The sequence below is a fragment of the Bacidia gigantensis genome, assembly GCF_019456465.1.
Source record: "Bacidia gigantensis strain McMullin 20006 chromosome Unknown contig_132, whole genome shotgun sequence".
Lineage (NCBI taxonomy): Eukaryota > Fungi > Ascomycota > Lecanoromycetes > Lecanorales > Ramalinaceae > Bacidia > Bacidia gigantensis.
Window position 1 is genome coordinate 1,183,798 of NW_025408592.1, and position 23,069 is coordinate 1,206,866.

General features: G+C 48.4%; 7 protein-coding genes across 7 annotated transcripts; 5 read left to right on the plus strand and 2 right to left on the minus strand.

The window, feature by feature from the left end:
• Positions 1 to 345: 345 nt before the first annotated feature.
• On the minus strand, positions 346 to 2,172 carry KY384_001619 (uncharacterized protein; the record flags this gene model as incomplete). The annotated part of the gene is made up of 3 exons (XM_044810149.1): positions 346 to 978; positions 1,027 to 1,522; positions 1,964 to 2,172. 3 exons carry the CDS (start codon positions 2,170 to 2,172, stop codon positions 346 to 348), a joined length of 1,338 nt encoding a protein of 445 aa, XP_044673161.1.
• Positions 2,173 to 2,707: 535 nt separating this feature from the next.
• On the plus strand, positions 2,708 to 4,192 carry KY384_001620 (uncharacterized protein; the record flags this gene model as incomplete). Its single annotated transcript, XM_044810150.1, has 4 exons — positions 2,708 to 3,023; positions 3,167 to 3,290; positions 3,346 to 3,552; positions 3,652 to 4,192. The coding sequence occupies 4 exons, from the start codon at positions 2,708 to 2,710 to the stop codon at positions 4,190 to 4,192; spliced, it is 1,188 nt and encodes a 395-aa protein (XP_044673162.1).
• A 1,513-nt stretch (positions 4,193 to 5,705) lies between these two features.
• KY384_001621 (uncharacterized protein) lies at positions 5,706 to 8,448 on the plus strand (the record flags this gene model as incomplete). Its single annotated transcript, XM_044810151.1, has 3 exons — positions 5,706 to 7,269; positions 7,325 to 7,978; positions 8,264 to 8,448. 3 exons carry the CDS (start codon positions 5,706 to 5,708, stop codon positions 8,446 to 8,448), a joined length of 2,403 nt encoding a protein of 800 aa, XP_044673163.1.
• Positions 8,449 to 10,560: 2,112 nt separating this feature from the next.
• On the plus strand, positions 10,561 to 11,547 carry KY384_001622 (uncharacterized protein; the record flags this gene model as incomplete). The annotated part of the gene is made up of 1 exon (XM_044810152.1): positions 10,561 to 11,547. The coding sequence occupies one exon, from the start codon at positions 10,561 to 10,563 to the stop codon at positions 11,545 to 11,547; it is 987 nt and encodes a 328-aa protein (XP_044673164.1).
• Positions 11,548 to 14,460: 2,913 nt separating this feature from the next.
• Positions 14,461 to 16,896, minus strand: KY384_001623 (uncharacterized protein; the record flags this gene model as incomplete). The annotated part of the gene is made up of 1 exon (XM_044810153.1): positions 14,461 to 16,896. The coding sequence occupies one exon, from the start codon at positions 16,894 to 16,896 to the stop codon at positions 14,461 to 14,463; it is 2,436 nt and encodes an 811-aa protein (XP_044673165.1).
• Positions 16,897 to 17,340: 444 nt separating this feature from the next.
• Positions 17,341 to 18,225, plus strand: KY384_001624 (uncharacterized protein; the record flags this gene model as incomplete). The annotated part of the gene is made up of 1 exon (XM_044810154.1): positions 17,341 to 18,225. The coding sequence occupies one exon, from the start codon at positions 17,341 to 17,343 to the stop codon at positions 18,223 to 18,225; it is 885 nt and encodes a 294-aa protein (XP_044673166.1).
• Positions 18,226 to 19,586: 1,361 nt separating this feature from the next.
• On the plus strand, positions 19,587 to 23,069 carry KY384_001625 (uncharacterized protein; the record flags this gene model as incomplete). Its single annotated transcript, XM_044810155.1, has 2 exons — positions 19,587 to 20,452; positions 20,504 to 23,069. The coding sequence occupies 2 exons, from the start codon at positions 19,587 to 19,589 to the stop codon at positions 23,067 to 23,069; spliced, it is 3,432 nt and encodes a 1,143-aa protein (XP_044673167.1).

The window sequence follows — 23,069 nt, forward strand, 5'->3', positions numbered from 1 at the left end:
AGGGAAAAGAGGCGCTAGATCGAGGGGCTAGTGTGCTGGGGAAGCTATACTGGGATGGCAGACCTCTTTTAGTGTTCTTGTTGTGTAAGGAAGCACACCAGTGCAAAGAATTCCAGTCCTTCGAATCAGGCTGAAATCTCCGATGAAAACGATGCCTACCCCGTTTTGTCCCTAGGGACCGTTTTAAAAGGCTACCAAGATATAAGATTAGTTGTAGACAAATGAGAAGCATTGAAAGAGTCTGTGTGAGTAATGCATACAACCATACATCGTCCTAGCCGACAGTTATATGTAGGCCTAGGCAATGATTTTGGATTCAATCATGCTTGGGTGAGCGCCAGAGGTCTAGTAGACATATCTAAAATTAGGATTCTTCGAGTCGGTAAGATCCTCCCAGAGGTCCTGCTCTTTGTGTTCAACAGCCCGACTTTCTAAAGCAGCATGCCGATCCCTTCGTCTATTCATCCAGACATAATAGCAAAACAGGAGAAAAGTCAGCAAGGCACCAGCGACCTGTGACGCCATCGTCGTAATCTTTGCCGGCAGGTAATCTGGAGCATCTTTAGCCTGAAAAGTCTGCGGAGCTATCACGCTGCCTGCACTGAAGCTTCCCGCTATCAGAGGTAAGGCTATAGAGCGCTTCGTCGACCCAGCGACATTTGAGGCGGTCCATTGGAAAAGAAGAAATAGTGCCGGAGTGACAGCACTGGTAATATATATGCCCGCCAGCAAGCCGGCGTGATTGCTTGTGGGGAGGAATGACATGAGCGCTGAGCCAAGGATGCCGAGCATAGATAGGAACACGAGCCATGCCCACCTGTGTGAGGCGTACTGGACGGCATAGCCACACATGATGGCAGCTGTGATCCCGGCTATTCCTTGAGGTATCAGCAATAAGGCTGAAATATCTGGGGCGAAGCCAGCATTCGCCAGAAGAGTGGCCGAGTATAGTGTTACTACTCCAGTGGGTAGGGCGGCCTGCAGCTGTCAGTATTATCACAGAGCTTTGCCTTTGCGAGCCCTTACCAATATTGTGATGACCACGAAGAGCCAAATCTGCACGTCCGTGAATATTTCTAGCAGATGCGTCACTTTGAAATACTTGTTCCTAACCCCAGTCTGATTAACAGACACGTGCTCAAGCAATGCAACTTTCTCATCGGTGCTTAAAAATTTTGCCGTCATTGGAGAGTCCGGCATTGCCCAATACGCTGCAATTCCAATGAAGATGGTGACAACGCCTACAACCAAGAACATTATCCGCCAAGATGCGAACGTGGCATTATCAGCTTGTTGAAAAGCCCACGAGAGGAAACCGCCGATGATCTGGCCTGCTCCGACACTGCACCACCAGAAGGCCGTACGCAGCGCTTGATCGGACTTGCTGTACCATTGACTTAGAATTGTGACTTGCGTCGGAATCAAAGAGGCCTCGAATATTGCCAGAACGATTCTGGCTGCTAGCAGGGAAGAATAGTCAGTCGCCGCGGCGGTGCAAGCTGTTGCGATTCCCCAAAGGACCCTGTCGACAATAAGAGGTGAGCGTGCTTTCTGGGTCGAATAATATGATAGATACACGAACATCTAATGCATCTAACATACAAAAGATTCGCAGAAGGCTGTTTGACGCGACGAAAAGGATGCGGTTTCAACGTACACGTTGCCCGCGAGCCATTTTCCAGGTGAAACCACTTGCAATATATAGGCTTACGGTCATTCAGCTTCCCTAATGCGAGTGTTGGTCCGTCGAGGCTCACCGATAGGCACTTCTGCAACCAGGTATGCTACAAAAAATGCCGTTGCTGTGTTGGAGAAATCATTACCATGAAGCCTTAAGTCCTTCTTCAATCCCATAACAGCCGAATACTAATCAATCATTGAGTCTTGAAGCGGACAGCAAGGCAGATCTGCGGGTGTCCTCACATTGAGTAGCAGCCTATCAATGAAGCAGGACAGGTTGCACAAAAACATCACTGGCACGATACGCCAATCGACCTTGCGATACACATGTGTGAGGTCGACGGTCGCGCTCTGACTCGCTGCATCTTTAGACTTCTCGATGAACCAATATGCCTGGTCTAACTCCTTATTGATTCTACCATCGTTGGTAGTCCTGACAGATGGAGTGGAAGTACTGGGACTGGTTTTGGGTGATACATTGGTTTTCTCCATCACCAATATCGAAGTTGCAACTGATCAGGGAAGCAGAAGCAGACTTATTCAATTCACAAACAGGAAAACTAGTTGGGGGGATGCTGCAAATCTTCTCCCAAACTTTGGATCTGCTCGGCATGCACATCTGCAGCCATGATCCGAACTTGTCCGCCCACGCTCGGCTTTGTTGCTATTGAACATTAGATCGAGTTCCGTGTGTGTCACATGAAAGTATCAGAGACTTCGTAATCCAAACGTATCGTCCTGGAACCAGTAGCTGAGCTTCACTAGATCAAGACTATATTGCGACGATCTACGCTCGAAATCCACGTCGGCTGTTCCTCCATGTATGAGCCTGATGTAGAGTGTACATTAGCGCATCGGGTAGCGTAGGAGGATTTTGTGCTCCAACGACCCTGAATGAGCCAGGTGGTTTTCTTATAAGGCTACGAGAAGGCTGGAAAATTGAAAAGCACTTGATTTACTGTCCACTCGGTTGAAGTAACTTAGAGGTGCAAGATTCAACCCGATAGTCATAATACCTGCAAGCAAGATGGAGGTCGACTCGGCGGACAAATCGTACATTCGGGAGCTTGTCAAGAGATTGAATGCGATTGTCGATACTCCAGGTGAATTGAGCGAATCTAGCATGAATTCAGTACTCGAATTATCCAAGGTCTTGATGAATGCGGCCGACAAATCAGTCGAAGCCGGTTGTGATCCGGCAATGGCGCTGCAGCACAACCTTGTCGCCTGCCTGAAGATAGCAACAGATCTGAAGATTTTCGATACTCTTACCGCGCAGAGTGGCAAATCCTGGACAGCGGCACAACTGGGCAAGCCGTTGAATGCTGATTCCCAACTCATCGGTCAGTTTCCTTTATTGCCCTTCTTTCATCGCTATCAAATGGATTGTGTATCTGTTTGCTCAGTCAGATACTTGAGGCGATTAATAGAGGACGAGTGAAGCGGTTTATTCATAGGCGATGACGATAAGCTGAATGGTGTACAGTACGAATCATGAGGGTAATGACGGCGGCTGGCTTCGCCAAAGAGACTGGAATATCCACATACGCCTCTACACCCAAGAGTGAGATAATGACGAGACCTCAGAGTACAAGGGGTCTCTCGCATGCGTGAGTATACATGAAGATCTTCTGGTGGAATGAAGAGACTGAGCAGGAGACACAGCTTCAGCACAAACATCCAGATCTCACAAAAATCTCCAGAGTTCTTCCGGAGGATTGGATATAGAAGCACGACGATGTCGGAACAGACACCGTTTCAGTACGCTTATGATACCGAGGATACCTATTACGAGAGGATGGAGAAGAAGCCAGAAATAGCGCAGAATTTCAGTGGTGGAGTAAGAGCGACACGTGGGACTTGGCTGGAATGGTAAGTGGGCTCCCCGTGGCTCATCCACGATGCTTCCGAGCTTCTTCTCAACGCCATGATGTTATATACCTTTGAAGACGCTGACTGGCATCTCGGAAGGTTTCCTGTCCAAAAAGAACTACTTGAGGGCGCCAGGGACGATCCTAATGCTGTACTCATGGTAGACCTGGGTGGTGGTCGAGGCAGGGACCTCGCAGCCTTCAAAGCTCAATTCCCCGATGCTCCGGGCAGATTTGTTCTGGAGGACCAACAACATACCTTGGACAGCACGGATGTGCAGGGAATCGAAAAACTAAGCCACGACTTCTTCACTGCCCAGCCCGTGAAGGGTGCACGGTTTTACCACACCCACTACATCTTGCACAACTGGGATGACGAGAAGTCCATTCTGATCCTCAAGCAAATTGCATCGGCGATGACCAAGGGGTATTCGAAGGTGATTTTGAATGAGTGGATACTTCCAGATATGGGATGTAGTTTGTATGAAGGATTGATAGACATCCAGATGTTGATGGCCTTTACAGGCATGGAGCGAACCAGAGGCCAATGGCAGTCAATTATAGAGGCAGCCGGATTGAAATTGACTAAATTCTGGATGCCGCCAGGATATGGGGAAGGGATCATTGAAGCGTCTTTGTAGACCATACGCCCCGATTTCTGGGGGAAAGGCGTATGAAAGGAAGCAGCTTTTAGATTAGGATATACGAGACTTTAGCGAGATCTCTGGACCTACTGGTAGTTGGCTTTGCTACTGAACCAGGCGGCCAAAGACGGAAATCTTGAGATATTTGCTGGTCTTAGCTCGGCCGACCTGTACCAAAGGCCCCCAGAAACTGATAGCTCTAAGAGTGACCCCCATTGTAAAGGGTGCTTGGCGGGAGGGGCGTACCTTATACTCAGGGCTTTTTTGAATGAATCATAAAACAGATAAATCTGTCGCCTAATGGGATCACTAGAATAGCGACAGGTTAACATTAGCAGTAAGGTGTCTTATAGGCTTTTAACATATTCAAGCTGTTTCTATATATCCTACATCCTACTAAAGCTCTAAGTTGACGCTAAATCTAGGAATTCACCTTTACTTTCTCTCAATAGGGATAGCCCCGGAATTATCAAATTCATGATTCATGTAAAAAAGCTCTGAGTATAGCTGGTTGCTTCCGGCTGAGACCCTTACAGGACATAGAAGGAATCCCCCTAGATCGGATTTTTGGGCGTAATTTCTATCTTGACTGCGCATCTACAAAATGCTCCCCGCTACACCCCTATAGGCAAAAAAATCCGATCTAAGGGTGATCCCTTCTAGCGATGGAGCCATCGAAAGCCTAATGCCAAGACAATGTCTGAGCGCTCCAAAACTTTTGATGGCATCACCCATACTTTTTGCGGCTACATGCTATCCACCCTAACCTAAAGCTTTCCAGTCAAAGAACTAAGGCTTACTGAGTTTTGGTTAGCGGAAGCACGGACGTCAGCCTGATGCTTTGAGCGCTTGGAAGCGCCTGATCAGAAGTTATCAGAATTAGCTGCTAAGGTGGCAGCGCTGGAACGGATATATTCCAGTTGACGACGTTCTGGTGTTAAGAGAGCCAGATTCACTATGCGCTCCGAAAGGAACCTGGGCCAGGAAGCCCACTGCAATCTGCATTCATGGATGTTGGAGTGCTCTTGGCGTTTCCCCTCCCTCCCTATATTCGTATGGTATGAGGATCCATGAGGAAGGCGGAAGGAAATGGCGGCGAGCCTTACACTAAATCTTAGTTATGAGCCAGCTCGAGCCGTTCTATCTAGCTGCACACCTAGTGTCTTGTGGCATGGAGTCAACTTAGCGATCGCTGCCATTTCCGGCAACAGCCATTTCGTTGAGGCTAGCGTCTGGCCCCTGGGCTTTCCTTTCCAGTGAGCGGACTGGTTGAAGGTGAGCCTCATCCCAGGGCGTGGCGCTTAAGTCAGTGGGGTCTGATGGTGTGATAAAAAGCCGAGAGGGAAGATAAGACGGCAATCTTCTAATTCACCTGGCTTGATGAAGAGTTCATTTTGTTGTCTCTAGCCTGCAATAGCCAAACTACTTCATCTGTCCGCAGAGTAAAGGGAACTACTTTGCCAATTAAGGTAAAGCAATCGCCATTGGCAACATCTCTGACCGCTATACAATGCCTCCAGGTGGAAAAAGGCCGGAGAGGCGGACGGGGAAATCGAGGTTCAGACCTTCAGACGCCGGACTCACGGATGTTGTCCCAAGCTTGGAGCGCACGCAGGATAATCTTGACTCCTTATACCGTGGCTTGATCCTCCCTCAAGCGACACATAAGTACATTCCTCTCGGTCCTCACGAGATCCGTTTACTGCACCTATTGCCAGCTGACAACAAGGGAGATATGCTTTATGCCGAACTTAAGAATGTCAGACTCGATGATACGCGACTCCAATATCTGGCACTCTCCTACACATGGGGTTATGAAGAGCCTACCCAAAGAATGTGGATTCGCAAACCCGAATTACCGCTCCGGGCGCCAAGAACGCCGATCGATAGATTCATTAACCACGCCCGGGAAACGATTATGGAAAAGCAGAAGTTGAAGCCAAATGCGACTTTCTACGTCAGACCAAATTTGGGCGAAGCGTTGCGACATCTGAGAAATTATTCTGGTGAGACCCGCGACCCGGCGGAGAGAGAACCACAAACAATAGTCCTGTGGATTGACTGGATATGTATCAACCAGAACGATGGAAATGAGAAAAGTACACAAGTTAGAATGATGGCCGATATCTACAAGCGTGCAGCCGATGTATGCATCTGGCTGGGAAAAGAGAGCGAAGATAGCAGTATCGGTCTCAATTTCGTCAACAGAGTACCGCAACACGAACGTGATGACATGTTCTCTGCCAAAGACTCAACCCCTCAGCAGTGGGGTGCATTCGTAGCCTTAATGCGAAAGGAATGGTTTCGCAGGCGCTGGGTAGTGCAAGAACTTGCACTTGCCAAGCAAGCGTACTTGATGTGTGGTGATGCTTCAGTCGATTGGTTCGATTATTGTGCAGCCGTCGAAACCTTCTTTCGACAATTTGAAACGATTGCTGCCCTTTATGGCGATTCCCCAGACTTCAAGCAGCGGTTAGACGCGTTGGGTAACATGAGAGCTGCTGGCGCTGCTAAAATGATAGCGGTAACTAACGAGTTTGTTAGAGGATCTAAAGACCGCCTCAAATCCTTGGAGGCGCTTGTGTCGGAGCTGACTATGTTCGAGGCTGGAGATCCTCGCGATACAGTGTACGCTTTAGTAGCATTAGCACGAGATATACGGCATGATTCGCAGCGCCCAATGCCCGACTGGCAACTCAATACTTCTCAGGTCAATTTCGTCGTTGACTACAAGAAAAACATATTGCAGGTTTTCAAGGACTTCATTGCCTTTTGTATTATTGGGTCGGCACGTTTAGACATCATCTGCCGAAAGTGGGCACCAAACCGCAATAGAAAGCATCTGACAGTCAAAGAACGTCTTAAATACCGTGGCCGTCCGCCCCCAGTGCAGGAGGTCAAGCTTCCGTCGTGGATCGGTCTTTTACAAGATTCAGCGTTTGGACATCCGCGCTCAGGGCCGCCCCTACGTGTTGGAGGCAATAGTCTAGTGGACACTAACCAAAGATATAATGCGTGTGGAGGAAGTCGAGCAGAGATATCGTTCGGGGAAGTAGACGCAATCCAGCCTCAAGGTTGGCGCTCCTGTTTGCAATCCAATTTCTGCGCGAAGGCTGACTTTTCATGTAGATGAAGCGTCTCTTGATCTAAGAAAGCGCAGTCTTCCAGAAAACCCTTCCACCCACAAAGTAAGTGCGAGAGAAACCTTGAGCACGAGCAGTCGCCGTGCATCAGATGGAACAATCTATGTTCGCGGCTTTAGGATCCGTGCTATTACGAAAATCACGCACCGTCTGTACGAGGGCATGATCCCGAGCGAATGCCTAATCATGGGAGGGTGTAAAGACGAGATTGATGATGACGATGAGGAAGTCACCTCCATCCCCGAAGAACTCTGGCGAACGCTTGTTGCAAATAAGACGCCTGAAGGTGATCCACCTCCTCGGTCGTACTTAGATGCCTTGAGCTTGGCCATGGAACGGCGGAATCCGAATGGCGACATTCATACAGCGGAGCTGATCCGCCAAGGCAAGCCGCCATGGATGGTCGAATTTTTGACGCGAGTACAAGAGGTCATATGGGATAAACGCTTTTTCCTGCTTGAGGATACTGGCGATTTATCCTACTGTTTCGGTATTGGTCCCTCTGGAGCCCAAATTGGCGACTTTGTATGCGTTCTGCTCGGCTGTAGCGTGCCCGTTATTCTTAGTCCGGTCAATGCTAACGATTCACGATACGGCTATAAACTTGTGGGAGAGGCTTATCTTCACGGCATGATGGATGGTGAGGTTTTACGCTTGAGAGAGTATGCTGACTGCCTTGAAAATATTCAGGAAAATAGTGAGGAATTTTGTCTTGTGTGAGCATGTTGTAAACTTAACAGGGCTCATTGAACAGCAGTGTCATAATCAAAGCTTTGAACGTGGACTCCATCGTACGGTAAAAAAAGCTTTTATCCAGCGATTCGTGGCCTACAATAGCAATCATAGACTCAATTTTTCAGCTGAGGCAACAAACTCGTATGATCGCCCATTCCGAAACTCGCCTCCTGACAATGAACGATTATAGCCATCGCAGATTGGTCCGCCACTGCTGTACAACCTGAAATTAAGAGAGACAAAGACTTTTTAGGCAATCAATACACTACGGAGAGATCCGTCCGCTCCCCGGGGTCGCCCGGTAACCGGAACCCTAAATATCGACCCGAAGATCCAGGGGCGAGGGGGGTTCAAAGTAATCTCGATTACAAGTAGACCTTCTTCATCCCACCCGCATATCTGGCACCTTCGAAATCGAAATATAGTCTTCGCTCAAAAGAGTAAAAACTCAGGCGCACTCTATTCATCCCAATCATGGCCACTCTGTCACACTTCCACAGACTCATGAACCAAACCATCCAAATCATCATTCAGCAAAACCCCACTCTCGGCATCCAAAGCTTTATCCACTGATCTTCCACTGGACAGAGTCTCCTAAGCGTTTTGCTGGCCTTCAATGCGTTGGTGGTCTCCATCACCGCGTGACGTTGCACGGGTGTCAGTTCCAAATCTTGGATGAAGCCCATTCTGTCGCCGCTGTCCACGCGCGCTTGTAATTTGGCCCGCCATTGACGGAGGAAATGATTTGCATGGGGTTTGAGCAAGTATTGCGGAACACGTGTGATATTTCTTGCCAACATCGGGTGTGTGGATTGGTGATGTGGAACACGAAGGGTGTCTCTTGGATCCCGCTGGGGGCATTCTTTGATCTGGTGTTCCTCTTCAAATCTGGTACAGTCTCATAGACAACAGATGAATGCCCTCCAGAAACCTCGCTTTTGCCCCGCTTAGTCGGCCCGTGATTGTCTGTACTTCGACGACGCTTCAACCCAGAACCCTACCTGCGAAGACCGTTCTTTCGACTCGAATGACCGAGACTTTCGCCAGAATGAGAAAGGAGCTCAACAATTACTTGACCTGCAAGATCAACGGGATTTTGCGACAGCGGACGAGAAATAGAGAATTTGTATCGCCATGAAGATCTGAAGGCCCGTCAAAATGATCCATAGGCTTCCTCGATTCTCAGCGCACCTTGAAATAGGTTCGAAGCTCCCTCTTATCCACGGGACCTCCCACTGCTTGTGTATGGCGACCCAGCCTAGCAACTCGATTTCGATCCAGTAGCATGAAATGAGCCCCCAGTCCAGGATCTGTGACACATTAATGACAGGGCTACTTCTGTGAAGCATCTCTCTTACCAAGGCGATTATTATGCTCAGGTCATCTCAGCCTAGCCTAGCAGATGATAATGTCCTTACAATCAGACGCGCAATGACAGCTATGGTGGCCAAGACAATCAAAGAGATTGTACCACCGTAGACCTCGGATGTTCGGCTTTCATGTTACAGATCCATTTCAAGAAGAGCATTCACATCGTTTGGCTAATGGAAGTCGCAGCCTTCTCTAGTGTAATATAAGTGGATTCTCCTACCGTTACAAGGTGTGGGAAGGTCAGCATGCAGCATGGGTACATAAGACATTCGTCGTTTCCATGTTTCTCCAATCCATTGCTTGCTAGATTGGAGAGACGGCAGTGCAACGTATACTTGCGCAATACAAGACCAATACAGACACGTCAGCCACTGCTGAAGGTCTAAAATAATGTGAAGTACACTCAGGCATGAAAGATTTGCAAGTATGCCGTTGAGTCGTGAGTCTTTTCTCAACCTCGAGCCTACTGCAGTAGGCTTCTATTCCCGACAGCTACAGGTTCAAACCCGAGCGCTGGCTGGATAATGCAAAAAGGTCCGACGACACCAAAAGAATGTCTCGCTCCATGGTAGTCTTTGGACGCGGGAACGGCATCTGTCTGAGCATGCAAACGGCGTGTTATGAGATCTGAATCATGTTGATGGCGCTGATGAGATGACACCAGCTCAGTCTGTATGAAATGGGGAGGGAAGATGTGGAGTTTTACGAGGATTTCGTCACGCTGCAGCCCAAGCCGGAGACACTCGGGGTCAGGGTCTTGGTGCCCTGTGTGCCTGCATGAAAAGTGGAATCTGATGTAGGTATCATGGCCATCCGTCCAGTCAAAGTTGTCACGTAAGGGAGCGGCCCGTTCGATCGAACCAGATCGATCAGAGACCCATCCCAATCGGGAATTGAAGTTGATGCATTTGTTCCCTCTTCCACACGAGGCAATGGACCCACGACCAGCATGCTGCAAGCCTTTTTCGAGGACCTGGCGCCTTCAATCTCCCCACCAAGTGATTTCATTTTCATCTCTTCATCTTTTCGCCTTTGAACATTTAGCATGCTTTTTCGATATGAATGCGTACTTCTTGCAGTTTGAATTTCAGTGAGGCTCGGCGTCAATTGATCACGATGCGTGTTCTTCTAGTATCCCTTGTCGCAATCATCACAGCTAGCAGTTTAGTATACCATTCTGGACTAATTGGCAACCATAATTTACCTTCAGCTCCTTCGTTCTCCATCTTCAACTCCTCACCTGACGACCATCCATCCTGGCTCATCTGGACAAGCTCCGCCGCCCCACTCCGCCTTCGCCGCGAAGTCATCCGCTCCACCTGGCAGAGCTACTACCACCCCACAACCCCATTCACCTCCCGGTTCGTAATCAGCACGCCCAGCGATGAATGGCTGCCTGTCATAAAGCAAGAAAACGACACCTATGGCGACATAATCATAATCTCCAACTCAAACCACAACGAAAACGACAAGGAGTTCGCGCGAACACTCAAACCATTCGACATGCTAGTCTACCTGCGCGATCTGGGCCGAAAGTGGGATTTCGTAACCAAAGTCGACGACGACACCTTCGTCGTCGCGAATAAAGCGCGAGATGATTTCCTAGTCCCGCACCGCGACGCGAAACGCACCGTCATCACTCGGGTGATACAGTATGCGCGTCCGCACGTCTTTCCCAGTGGGCAGTTCTACACACTGACCTGGGACCTGGTTGAGTTGCTCGCGAACCTTTACCAGACCACGACTCGCGATTTGTTTGCTGAGATGTCGGGTGGGGGTGCGTACGGGCGTAAGAAACGAGAGCTGGGGAAACGGCATGAGGATTTCATGATTGCGAATTTGATGGTGGAGGCGAAGGAGCCGTTTGAGTATGTGGAGTTGAGTGCTGCGCAGTCTTTTGATGTTATTGATGTTAAGGGCGGTTTTACCGCCGTGACGAATCAGGCGGTTAATGTGCATCGGATGAAGAGCGATGAGGAGTATCTTTGGGTGGCGGCTATGTTTGATGAGAAAGGATTTAGGGGGACGGAATTGGCAGGTGTTAATTATGAGGAGAAGTTGGAGGGGAGTGCTGCTGAGTTACGGAAGACATTGGGTATTTGAGGGTGATGTTGATGGTAGTTATGATGTTTTTTTTTTGGATGAATTGCGCTCTTTGGCAAACGAATTTCCTCATTTCCAAATTCTAAGTTCGTTGCCACACGTCTTTTTGATTCAATGAAACTCTCAGATTGCGAGTACAAGGGGAGTACCGTCCATTCTTGTCGTTCGCTAGATTTCAAGCGTATTCGATATGTGAAGATCTTCATGCTGCCATAAGAGAGAATTCAACTTACCTCTTGCCTCATAGAGGTATCACTCCATGATCGAGTGATCGAGATCGTCAAGCTGAATGCTCATGAAAATGGACGGACATGTAGAGCGCCGACAGCTCCGGAATTGATGCATACTTAAGCGATTTCCCGGATCGATGAGCTGAGTAAATCAGAATAGGCGAGCCCAACGGCTCAGTCTAAAGGTTCCTGTGTTCTGACCGGATATGCTGTGAGTTTTCGGTAAATATACGTTTCCGCGGCGATCTTCAATGCATGTCATGCAGTCCCGTCCCAGGTTGAGCCAGTCGGACCATACCAACAACCTGCAGGTATTGAGGCAGAGCATGTAAGTGACAGTACTACCTACCCTTTGCTATCTATGATCGGCGCAGGGACAAGAGTTGCCGCAGTAGATGTCATTCTAAGTATTGTTTAAGGCCACGTCCATGATGAAATGATGTCATTGTTTCGAGTATTCTTGTTCGCGAGGCATTGAAAGCGTCTGAATAGCTAGGATCTGCGTGATCTTCAAGCCACCTGCGGTCGATCCAGATAAATGGACGGCAAATACGTGGGCTGAGCACTTACTTGACCACTTATTCCAACATGATGTCACTTGACTTTGTGATAATATTTCGGGAAAGTCAGCACACACCAACAAGATGTCTCATAGATCCTCTAAGTGTCATACCCCGTTTTTCCAAATACAAATTTGATTCAGCCATGCCCTACATCGATAGACGAAACGCAACACGCATAGCCACACAATCACCAACTCATCAGTCATCTTCGTTCTCTAAGTCGTCAGGCCTTTCGCTATATCAGAAACTCTCCATAAGTATCACTCTCATCATTGTATTTGTACCTTTGTTTCTAGTCCTCCTGTTGGGAGTCATATATCCAAAGTGGAAGCGCTGGGGGGATGAGAGAGATTTGCAATCACATTTCAAGACGAGAAATACTTCAAGTGCAGGAGTAAGCCGACCATATCTTCAACCTAAAGCTGAGCTTCAGGACGAGGAGAGACGGAGATATGAGCTAGATGCGAAAGACATGAGAGGCGAACTTGAAGGGGGAAAGGACAGTGCTAAATTCGAGTTGCCAAATCATGACGAAATGCTTGATCAACCTCTGCAAGTACATATGAGGCAAGAGCTCAAGGGTGATGAGGTTGCGCTTGAAATGGAGACTCCCTGGGTTTCTGGACAGATGGGTCAACATATATGGGCCGTTCGTTGATTACAAGTAAGCATCAGTGACCTTAGACGATCTAGTCGAGACCATCCGAGGCCGTTTTGATCATTATAGAGTCACAGTGCTCAGTGGTGGCCCCTATCTGAAGCAGCTTCAATGGGTAGCTTGAGAGTTGTGTTAACTTCATGTCGGGGTGGCCAGGCTTGAGCTATTGAAGAAGTACTGTCTGGCACCTTTGAATTGACCCACCCTTGACCATTAACGACATTCATCGACTTTGTCGAAAGCCGGAAGGTTGTTTCAGCGCGTAGATATCTTTCCCTTCTTTGAGCAAAATTTCCCCTATCCACAATTGCAGTGCGTCTTGCCCTTCAATAATGAGTTGCTAGCGGCCTCTTCATAAGAGATATAGCGGTAGTGGGGACTAGGTTCCATGGTAAGCATTACATGTCGAAAGCGCTCTGAAACCGTCGATATTGGACAAAAGTTGTTCCAAGAGGTCTCTGCCAATCCCCTTCATTTTCATACCTGCATTTCAGAGTTTTTCGGCACCAGCTCAAACCTGCCGTCACTCAAAACGGAAAAAGTTCAAGCGAGCATTAGCCAGCCAAGGCCAGAGGCAGCAACAAGACGTTAAAGACTCCGTTTCCACCACCCACTCTTGGAAAATTTCCAGCCAGCCAGGAGGAAAGCGGCAATAAGATGGTCAAGTTTTTGTTATTCCACCTTCCACCACAGGAAAGATTCTGTCTAAGCCATGGGTCTCCGTAGATCCCTGAAGTTGATGTAAGCCATGTCTGCCAAAGGTCTGATATCCTTTCGGCTTGCATCAGTGGTGTCTACTTTCTTATAGGGTCCTTGGCCGCCCACTCGGCGTGGGTTTCATTTCCAGAGAATTTTTAATTGGAAGTATCGGGAAATTTTCCTGGCTGGCATTTAAGGGCCCAAGATAATGGACACCGCGTCAACCGAAGGAATAGAGATGCAAGGTGGAGAAAAGGATCAAAAGACTCGAGCTAGAGGTATGTCCCTCCGGCATCGCTCCTACTCTCCTGAGCAAGCTGACCGAGAAACAGGAAGGCTACGAGTCTGAACCACTCTTGGATAATATTGACGAGATGTAAACGCTAAGACAAACAGACTGTAGCTAGTACATCAGCTGTGTCTCTACTACTTTAACGGACTTGGCCGCACTAGTCGTGACTGATCGGACAGTACTTACTTTCACTGAAGCAAGATATTCGCTGGTATATCAGGACTTGAACAGATGATACAGATTTCTCCAAAGATATTCCAAGTTGATGGACTGTGGGTTGGTCCGCCAGATGAAATCAAACCGTCAGCAACTTGGCAATCCTATCTCCTTGCAAAATAATAGAATATCATACTGCGCGCCATCCAGAGGCAGCTTCCAAGAAAGCGTAAAAGGAAACAGCCTGAAGTGGCCCACATCCAGATGCGGAAGAACCAAACCTTGTGGGCATAACTATCTCCCTTCAAACCGACGTCAGCTTGATACAGTGACAGCACTATGGCAAGAGGGGCGATGACTGACTAGAAACGAGAGTTTGTCGAAAGACTCATTCATTACAATCAGGCAGAGAGCGAAATTCGAGAAAATATACACTGCCACGAGTTTTGTGCGAAAGCTTTTGTACGACTCGTCTAGTGTACGCGTGTGTTTTTTGACTGACCCGCGATAAGGGATCAACGCCTTTCTTACTACCGCCTCGAACTCGCCGTCAACATCCGCTTGGATTCTGTCAGTATCCTCTGGCTCGGCTGTGGTTACCGTTGCATTTGTAGCTGAGGGTAAGGACTCTGACAAAGAGATTTCTTTGCCCTTCGAGCCCCAATCGACGTCATGCCAATTGCTGAATGCATAGACGTTAATGATATTTGTGTAGGCTGAAAGCAAGAAGAGATACTGTGGGTACGATGTGAACATATGCCAGGGATCCAAGTATAGAATAGAGACAGCGTAATAGACACCAAATACCGAGCCGCACGTGATCCACACCACTAGCGAACCAACGGATGAATAGAAGGTGGTAATGTATGCGTACTCGTTGTTTGAAGTGTCCTGCCGTGAATTTTCCTTGAATATTCTAATAACAAGATATAATGTATTGACCATAAAGTAGAATTGGACGAAAGCGAATAGAACAAATGACATAATGTAGTTGAATCGTTCCGACCGAATTTTGTTTCCAAGCGCTAGGATGAATTGAAAGAGAACAAACGCGATGTATAAGCACTGTATCACTGCATTGATGACTGGTGTAGCTGATCCAAATGGAAATGCTTTCGACCTCTGAGTCCTTGGTGGGGAGCCAGTAATGTCCGTGATGATGAACGTCGTAAGCAGGAAGGCCGCGAGTCCGAACCACGCTTGTATTAGATTCACCAGATTATAGACGAGTTGCACATGAAACAGGCCCATTCGTGTGATTGAGTGAGTGCTTTTGTACCATCTGGGAAAGTGAAGCAATGAATAGATAGTCGAGGCGAATGTTCCATTCAGCCACCTCCTTCTCTGCGCTATGAAATCTGCCATGTTTTCGGGGGTATCTGTCGCAGCCTTTGCGGCGTTCACGTAGCCCAAATGCCAATTTGCGCCGGCTTTTGTAACAAGCTCGAAGCACAAAATTCGGTCCTCAGCCGTGTAGAGGTTCTTTGTAAAGATATTCATACTATTCAGACCTTTTCCCCCCAATTGATCAGCTAGCACCGGGTCTCCGCGAAAATAGCGCTCGAGGGGCCTCCCCATAATAGCACGAAATCGGTACGCGGAGAAAGCCCCAGGGAGAACGGTAAGATAACCGAAGACAGACTCGAGAGGCTTATCAAGCATACTACCTATCTTATATTCGAAGTTTTGAGCCGCAACAATAGGATTCAACAAATTACGCATCCTTCGTCCTAACAAAGCTTGAACCTCCCCGGCTGCTCCCCCTAGGGTTCCATCGTTATAAAAGGCTTCCCAAAGTGCCAAGATTGACTTTGGGGCAGGTCGAGTCCCAACGTCAATAGTGACAATGACCTCTGGATTTAGTATCCGACCGAACGCATTGAACAGCCATCGATGAGAGTTGAGCTTTTTGGAATTGCGTGTTTTAAGACAAAGTAGCATCTGAACTGGCGGTAAAGTCGTGGGCCCATCGTCATGAGGCTGAACAAGATTTTGCTCTGCTGTGACAGAGAGCTGTGTCGTGTACTCAAAAATGTGAGCCACCGTCGGCTGGCTATCTACGTCCTTTTTCATAACACTATGCTGAAACAACCCAACTGTAGCCAGTATATTCAGTGCGTCCTGATCACAATGATCAATGCCATCAAACAGAAGGCAGACGACAATTTTCTGCCAGGCTGGACCACCTTTATTCCAAAATTCGGTGCGTTTGAGATTAGTAATATCGCGGGCGTTCTGCATCACACTATGCAATGTCCTGCTTAGCATGGACTTGTCCTCGTTGAAATAAGTAATGGCAATAACAAGCTCGGTGTGACGGTTGTACATGGCTGGTCGAAGATGGTAACCGTTCTTAAGAGTGAACTCGTTAGGGTCGCAAGTGGCGGCAGTATACCGAACGTGAGTGAATTCTTCAGATCCAGATTCTATGTCATTTCTGTATCTTGACTGAACTGTATTTTGGATAGCACTGGGGACGGGGAAGTCGATGCTGAGCGCTGGATTAGAAGAACTATTGGTCATGTTTGGATTTCGAGTCCGCCGAAATCGCTGTGTCGGAAATGTTTCTTTCCGTTCATAAGGTGACGGGTGCTGTCCCCAAGCCCAAGGAGTCTCGCTATCGGGGGCTGGAAGGGTTTTGGCATTGGATTCTTCACCAGGCCATTTTTCAATGATATGGAAGCTTGATTGAGGTATGTCCTCAAGGGGCAAATATGGCGCTAACCTCTCGGATACAGGAGAGCTGAGCATTTGGTTGCTTGCCTCTTCTTGGGCGGACCGCGACCGTGCGATCGCAGCGATCTTATACGATACTCAGCCTTATCTTCGCTAGGGGGCATCAAGAAAGGTTCCATTGGCTAAGCAAGATAATCACTGAGCACCTCGACGCATGGCTCACCAGAAAGAGCTGCATGAGACTCGGGCATGACCATCGTACAATACATGTAAATGAACTGAAGAGGCAGCAGCGGCTAGACAGCCTCAAGGCCCCGTTCGCTCATACACAATCTGCCTCGCACCTCTAATCTATGGACTTTCGCTAGTGTTCACGCTAGCAGCTCAAGTTAGTTGAGTCTAGCCTGATAAGGTAGAGCGCCCCTGATCCCTGCCAAGACATTCTGGGTAGAATTAGAGTCCGGCCCATCACTTCTATTGTCCTAACATTTAATCAATTAATCAAGCACTAGCTTCACCATGGACTTTCCTTCATTTGCCGATTCTCTGTCAATGTTCCCACTTCAACAATCTTCCCTCCCACAGCATTATTACACAACGCAATCCTCTCAACAGACGCCGGGGGACCCGCATTCCTCGCCAAGTTCGTCTCTTCATCCTTCCCACGTTACGCTCCCTCCGACGAACAACCCCCGATGGCCCAATGCTGCCGATCCTACGCCTGCTCATCCTGATGAATCTCCTCCCCAGGCGCAATCGCCGCCTCCCAATCTTGATGCAATAGTGAATTGGAAGATCCAAGGCACAGTCGAGTTCCTACGTGCCAATGATCTTATAGACTCTTCCCCTATCTCACGTATCAAAGAACATGATGTATACGACTTCTTCACCGGCTGGGCACGCCCCTGGAAAGTAAATACAAACCTTCAAGCTGGACAGCCTGATTCCTCCAGTCCCAGCCTCTTCGGCCCAACCACGACACCTACAAAGACGCTAAAGCTTCGCAAGAATGGGATGCCTCGCAAGCCTGGCTCGGGACGACCGAATCTAGGCAAGACTGCTGCCCGCCGTGCCGCTCACAATTCAGGTCGAAAGGAGAAAGACAAATTTGTGCGGAGAAAAGCGGCGTTGAGCCACTTGGTCGAGGGGAAGACGTTGAGCGTAGTGAAGCAGGAGACGGGTATAGCAAGAAGTACGATACAGACTATCATTGGGAGGGCTAAGGCAATCAGTCAAGCGCTGGGCATCGACATCGCAGATGTGAGATGCTATGAGAATAAGAAGAGGTTTGGCCGGCCAAGGGGGCCATTGCTTAGGAAAAATGCAGGGCAAGAAGAAATGAACGCAGACACTGTGAGCGGTGAGGCTAGGGAAGAAATGGATGAAGGCAGCGGTGAGGGGTGAGATTACGTGGAAGACATGACTGACTGAACATTGCAATTGCTAGCTTGAGCCTGTCCTAGGTCTCAAGACCGAGAGTCAAGTCTACAAGATCGGGCAATGAAGGTGGAGATGAAGGAGCGATAGGCTCCTAGGTCAGAATATAGCTCTATTCGGACGCCGAGGGAAAGGGGAAAAGAATTTGATTTGAGAAGAGGTAAGTCATTCGAAATCTGACCTATACTCAGGACCAGAGCGTAAGGTACTCATGCTTAGCGATCGAAATATTGACAGAAAAGCCGTGGAAGCCAAGTTGTGGCTCGACATGTTGTTTGATGTAGGAAGAGGATGAATCAACTGTGCATAAAACTTAGCAGTATATATGGAGGCGAATCCTAGCATTAAATTTCTGCATAAGGTCTATCATTCCCTTCCGCGAATTTCATGATTACTCGCGGCCACGGATGCAGCTGCATATCTGGTCGTCCTCACTATCCCTTTTAATCACGACATGCTCCCGCATGTTCAAGTCTAAGGCCAGCCCTCGGACATTCCTCGTATCGAACGCAGTAGACTAGGCTGTCTCCGCCATTTTCATATCTTTGGTCTCTTAATCGAACTTAGCAAGGTTTTTGTTCCTCAAAATCATCTATCGCCTCCTTTCACATGGTAGCCTTAGCTCGGTCTCGCTCCGCGGGCGTGTACCTGCATGGGTCAGCACTCTTTGCCAAACGTGATATGTTCTGAAGCGTTACTTCAAGAGCTTTTCAATCAGATCCACATGCGTCATGATCATTCTCCGACAACAGTAGCGTTTGCATCCAAGCTTGTCCATAGCATCTCTTCAAGCGCCAATGTCAGCTGTGTCAAATGCAAGATGGCTGTGGAAGAAGCCGCAGCTACTTGTCGAAGCTGAGCACCCACCCATCACTCATCCCTTCTCCCAGCATCTTCAAGAAGTCTTCCCACATGTCCCCAATAACCTAAGATCATTTAGTGCTTGCTCGAAAATGTTGAGCCTACTGTATTGTGGGGAGGTGACTGACCTTTCCGCAAGAGAAACATCGCACTGGGATGATCATATTGCTAGTGCGAGGCCCGCTGCCCTACGAGCTTCTCGTGCGGCAAAATGAATGAGTTGTGGATTTCCTTTGTGACTTCGAAGTCGCACTAGTTCAAGGAAAAGTTAACCCCGAGATATGTCCGAAACCCTAAAATCTTCAAATTAACGAAGAGCAATTCACAAAAGGCGCATTGCACCTTTGACCAATGTCTTAGAAGCTCTGCTAGTCATTGAGCACTGTATAAGTGTGCAGGATCAGTCAGTAAGTCTTGATGTCATGGCTGGAGACGAAACTCTCTAGTTCCAAGTGCCTGCCTCTGCAATGGCAAAACGAAAACGCGGAGATCGCTCGATTGAGGTGGATCATCAGGAGCATAAGAAATCGAAGCTCACATCTCCGGTCAAAGACCATGATGGTAAACTTGGCGATGAAGATGCCGAAGCAAATCAGAGTAGGCGTGCGGAACGCAAGGCTCAGAAAGCTTTGAAGAAACAGCAAGAGCAGCGTTCTAAAGGCAATGTAGAAGCATTGAAAGGAATTGAATCCAAAACGCAACGTCAAGAACCTCAAGCCATTCAGCGTTCAATCGAAGATGATAAACAACCTTCATCGGAGAGGAAGAGGAAAAACAAGAAGCAGAAGAAGGAGGAGCAGAAGGCGCTGGACTCTGTACCGCATGATAGGAGCGCGCAATTAGAGACATCTCACCAGGACGGCTGGGTCTCGAGTGTTGCAGGGCACCAAACAGAGACTAGGGATGACAAGATGGCGACAGAACAGCTCCAGAAGGAGAAAAGGCAAATCAGGAAGGAGCAAATGCAAGCCTCGACAGCCTCAGATGATGTTCTTGTGGACGATACTCAAGCCAAAGCAAAAGCACGAATGAAAAATGGGAGTCAAATCCACGACGAATCAGATCTACGCAGACGCAAGGAGAAGAAGCTACACAACGCTGTTCAGGAAAAGAATCCAGCGAATGTCCAAGCGACTCCACTTCCGCAAGGCCTACAGACATCCTCTTCTCTAATAAGACTGAATGAGGAGGAGAGGCGGAAACTGTCAGATGACGAACAGAAGAGAAGTTTACAGACTGTGGCTGCAAACAAAGAAGCCCCAAGTTGGAAGCTGTCTCCACCCACTGGAGGTCAAATGCTTGACTTGGATCCGACATTCTCTCTGGACCAAGAGTGAGTCTCATTCCAGCTGGATTCCAATGTAAATGTGCTTATAACCCATAGGTACCTTTTCATACCCTTTCAAGCCTACGTTGCCGTCTACGCTACCTCAACATCACTGCTGCTGCGAAAGCTCCATATAGATCAAGGGCAACGAATCGCATCTGTCGCGTTGTGTGATTCCACCCCTGACAGGCTATACATTGCCTTAAGTTCAGGTTCTATTGAGGCTTGGGATTGGTCAGAGGGCAGACGTATCTCTTCCAAGCAGACACAGCACGAAACTACCCACATCTCACTGGTCACGCAGGATGACGTGGACATAGATGCGGTCGTCTTTGCTGTTCAGAAGTTGGAATCAAACCAAAAATGGCAGCTGTCGTCATACGTCTGGAATTGCTCCGAAGGGGAGAGCAATATCGAAGAGATGCAAACACTCTACACTTCAGAGACTCCCTTGACCTCACTTCAGCCTTTGCATAAGGGTAGACACATCATTCTCACCTCGGGACATGATTTGATTATCGGTGCTCCCTCCAAGGATTCTGATTCGCAACGTATGCACCACAAATGGCGTATCATGGCATGTCCTGAATGGATTGTCAGCATCGATACAAGAGCCTCTCCTCTTAATTCTGATCAACAGGCTAGATCTCATCAATCACGGAACTACCCACCGATTGACGTGGCTATCGGGGGTCTGAAAGGAAGCATTCACCTCTACAGCAATATATTGCAAAACCTGTTCCAAACGCAGAAGAGCGGCCAGCAGACCAAAAAGACAGGTGATATCATGTCACGCCACCTGCATTGGCACAGGAGTGCTGTACATACCGTGAAATGGTCTCCAGACGGTAATTACCTCATCTCTGGCGGTCTGGAAACGGTGCTTGTTATGTGGCAATTAGACACGGGTAGCAAGGATCAGCTCCCGCATCTTGGTGCTCCGATAGAGAGTATTGTTGTGTCGCCAGATGGAGCTTCTTATGGGATTCGTCTGGCCGACAACTCTGCAATGATTCTCACGACTATGGAAATGAAACCCTCCTTTAGCATTTCTGGTGTTCAAATCCATGGGCACACAAGCCTAAGGCAGATGATACCATCAATTCAAACCGTCGACAACAGCAATCAGATCGAACACCGACGAAGCGATCTACGTCATGCTGCATGCATCCGTACAACAAAGATGCATCAAATCCTATTTGCTGTTCCTAGCCACCAATCTTCTCGGACTTCGCGTTCTCCCCAGAGCTCGTCCTACTTGCAGACTTTTGACATGACTTCTGGCCACCAGCTGGCCAGGCAAGCACTTACTCGAACGAATACCACCAATCTAAACATGGGGCCCGAGTCAAATACGATCGAGGACCCCAATGTTACACACATGGCTACTAGTCAGGATGGAAAATGGCTTGCGACGGTAGATGAGTGGATGCCACCAGCAAGCGATCTGGAACCTCTGGCTTTCGACAAGGCAAAGTTGCAAGAGGATACTCTGATACGCCGGGAGATTCGTCTCAAGTTCTGGATTTGGAGCGACAAAGGCAACGTCTGGGAACTTGTCACTAGGGTTGACCAGCCACATGCGTCGGAGACAGGTAAAGTTCACGAGAGTGGAAGTATTGTGGCAATTGCTTCTGATCCCAGCTCTGCCGCTTTCGCTACCCTCGGCGAGGATGGTTACTTGAAAGCTTGGAAACCTGTGACCCGCCGTCGCGGTGGTATCGTTGTAAGAGGCAAAGATGGGTTGCCGCTTAAAAATTGGCATTGTCGGTTTTCCACCGCCATTGGATCGACTGGGCAATCTAAAGAACACAAAATGGCGGCAAGCTTAACATATTCGCCCGATGGCTCATTGATTGCATTGGGAGTGAAGCAACAGAACGTTTCGCCGATATACCTGATTGACTCATTGACGGGTATAATAGAGAAGGTCCAGACTGGCCTGGCTGCTTCTTCGTTGCATGGCCTCGGCATCATCGATAGATACCTCATCGTCCTCTCAAAACAACTTATCGTTTGGGATCTTGTCAACGACAAGCAAGAATATGCCACCTCGTTGAAATTTCATCAGTCTTCCCCAGCTGATCAAGCAATTCACACCCATCTAGCCATCAACCTCAAGCATAACACTTTCTCCATCGCAATTCCACAATCAGCTTCCAGTGGCCAGAAGAAAAGTCTGAAAGCGCAAGTCGCCATCTTCGACGTCAGTAGCCCAAATCCCCTCTTCATCAGCTCTCTACAGAATCCAGTAACCGCACTCCTGCCCGCTGTAGGTCAAAAAGGCTACTACATCGTCGACACCGCCGCAGAGATCACCACCTTGAGCCCGATCCAGGCTCCAATAATGCAGATTGAGCCACCAAAAGCCGAGCTCAAACCTCGGAAGGGCCTGAGTGATATACTCGGTAAAGGAAACGCGAAGAGACCGTTGATATCAATGGATGAGAACTCAGAAACTGATGGGAAGAATGCCGTCAATGTCACGCCCCAACAGCTGGCAGCAATCTTTGATCAAGGGCCTGCGTATGCATTACCGCCTGTACAGCAGCTGTTTGAGCAGGTAGCGGATCTGATAATTGGGCGGAAGCCGATAGCAACGGCTTCAATTGAACCACAGTAG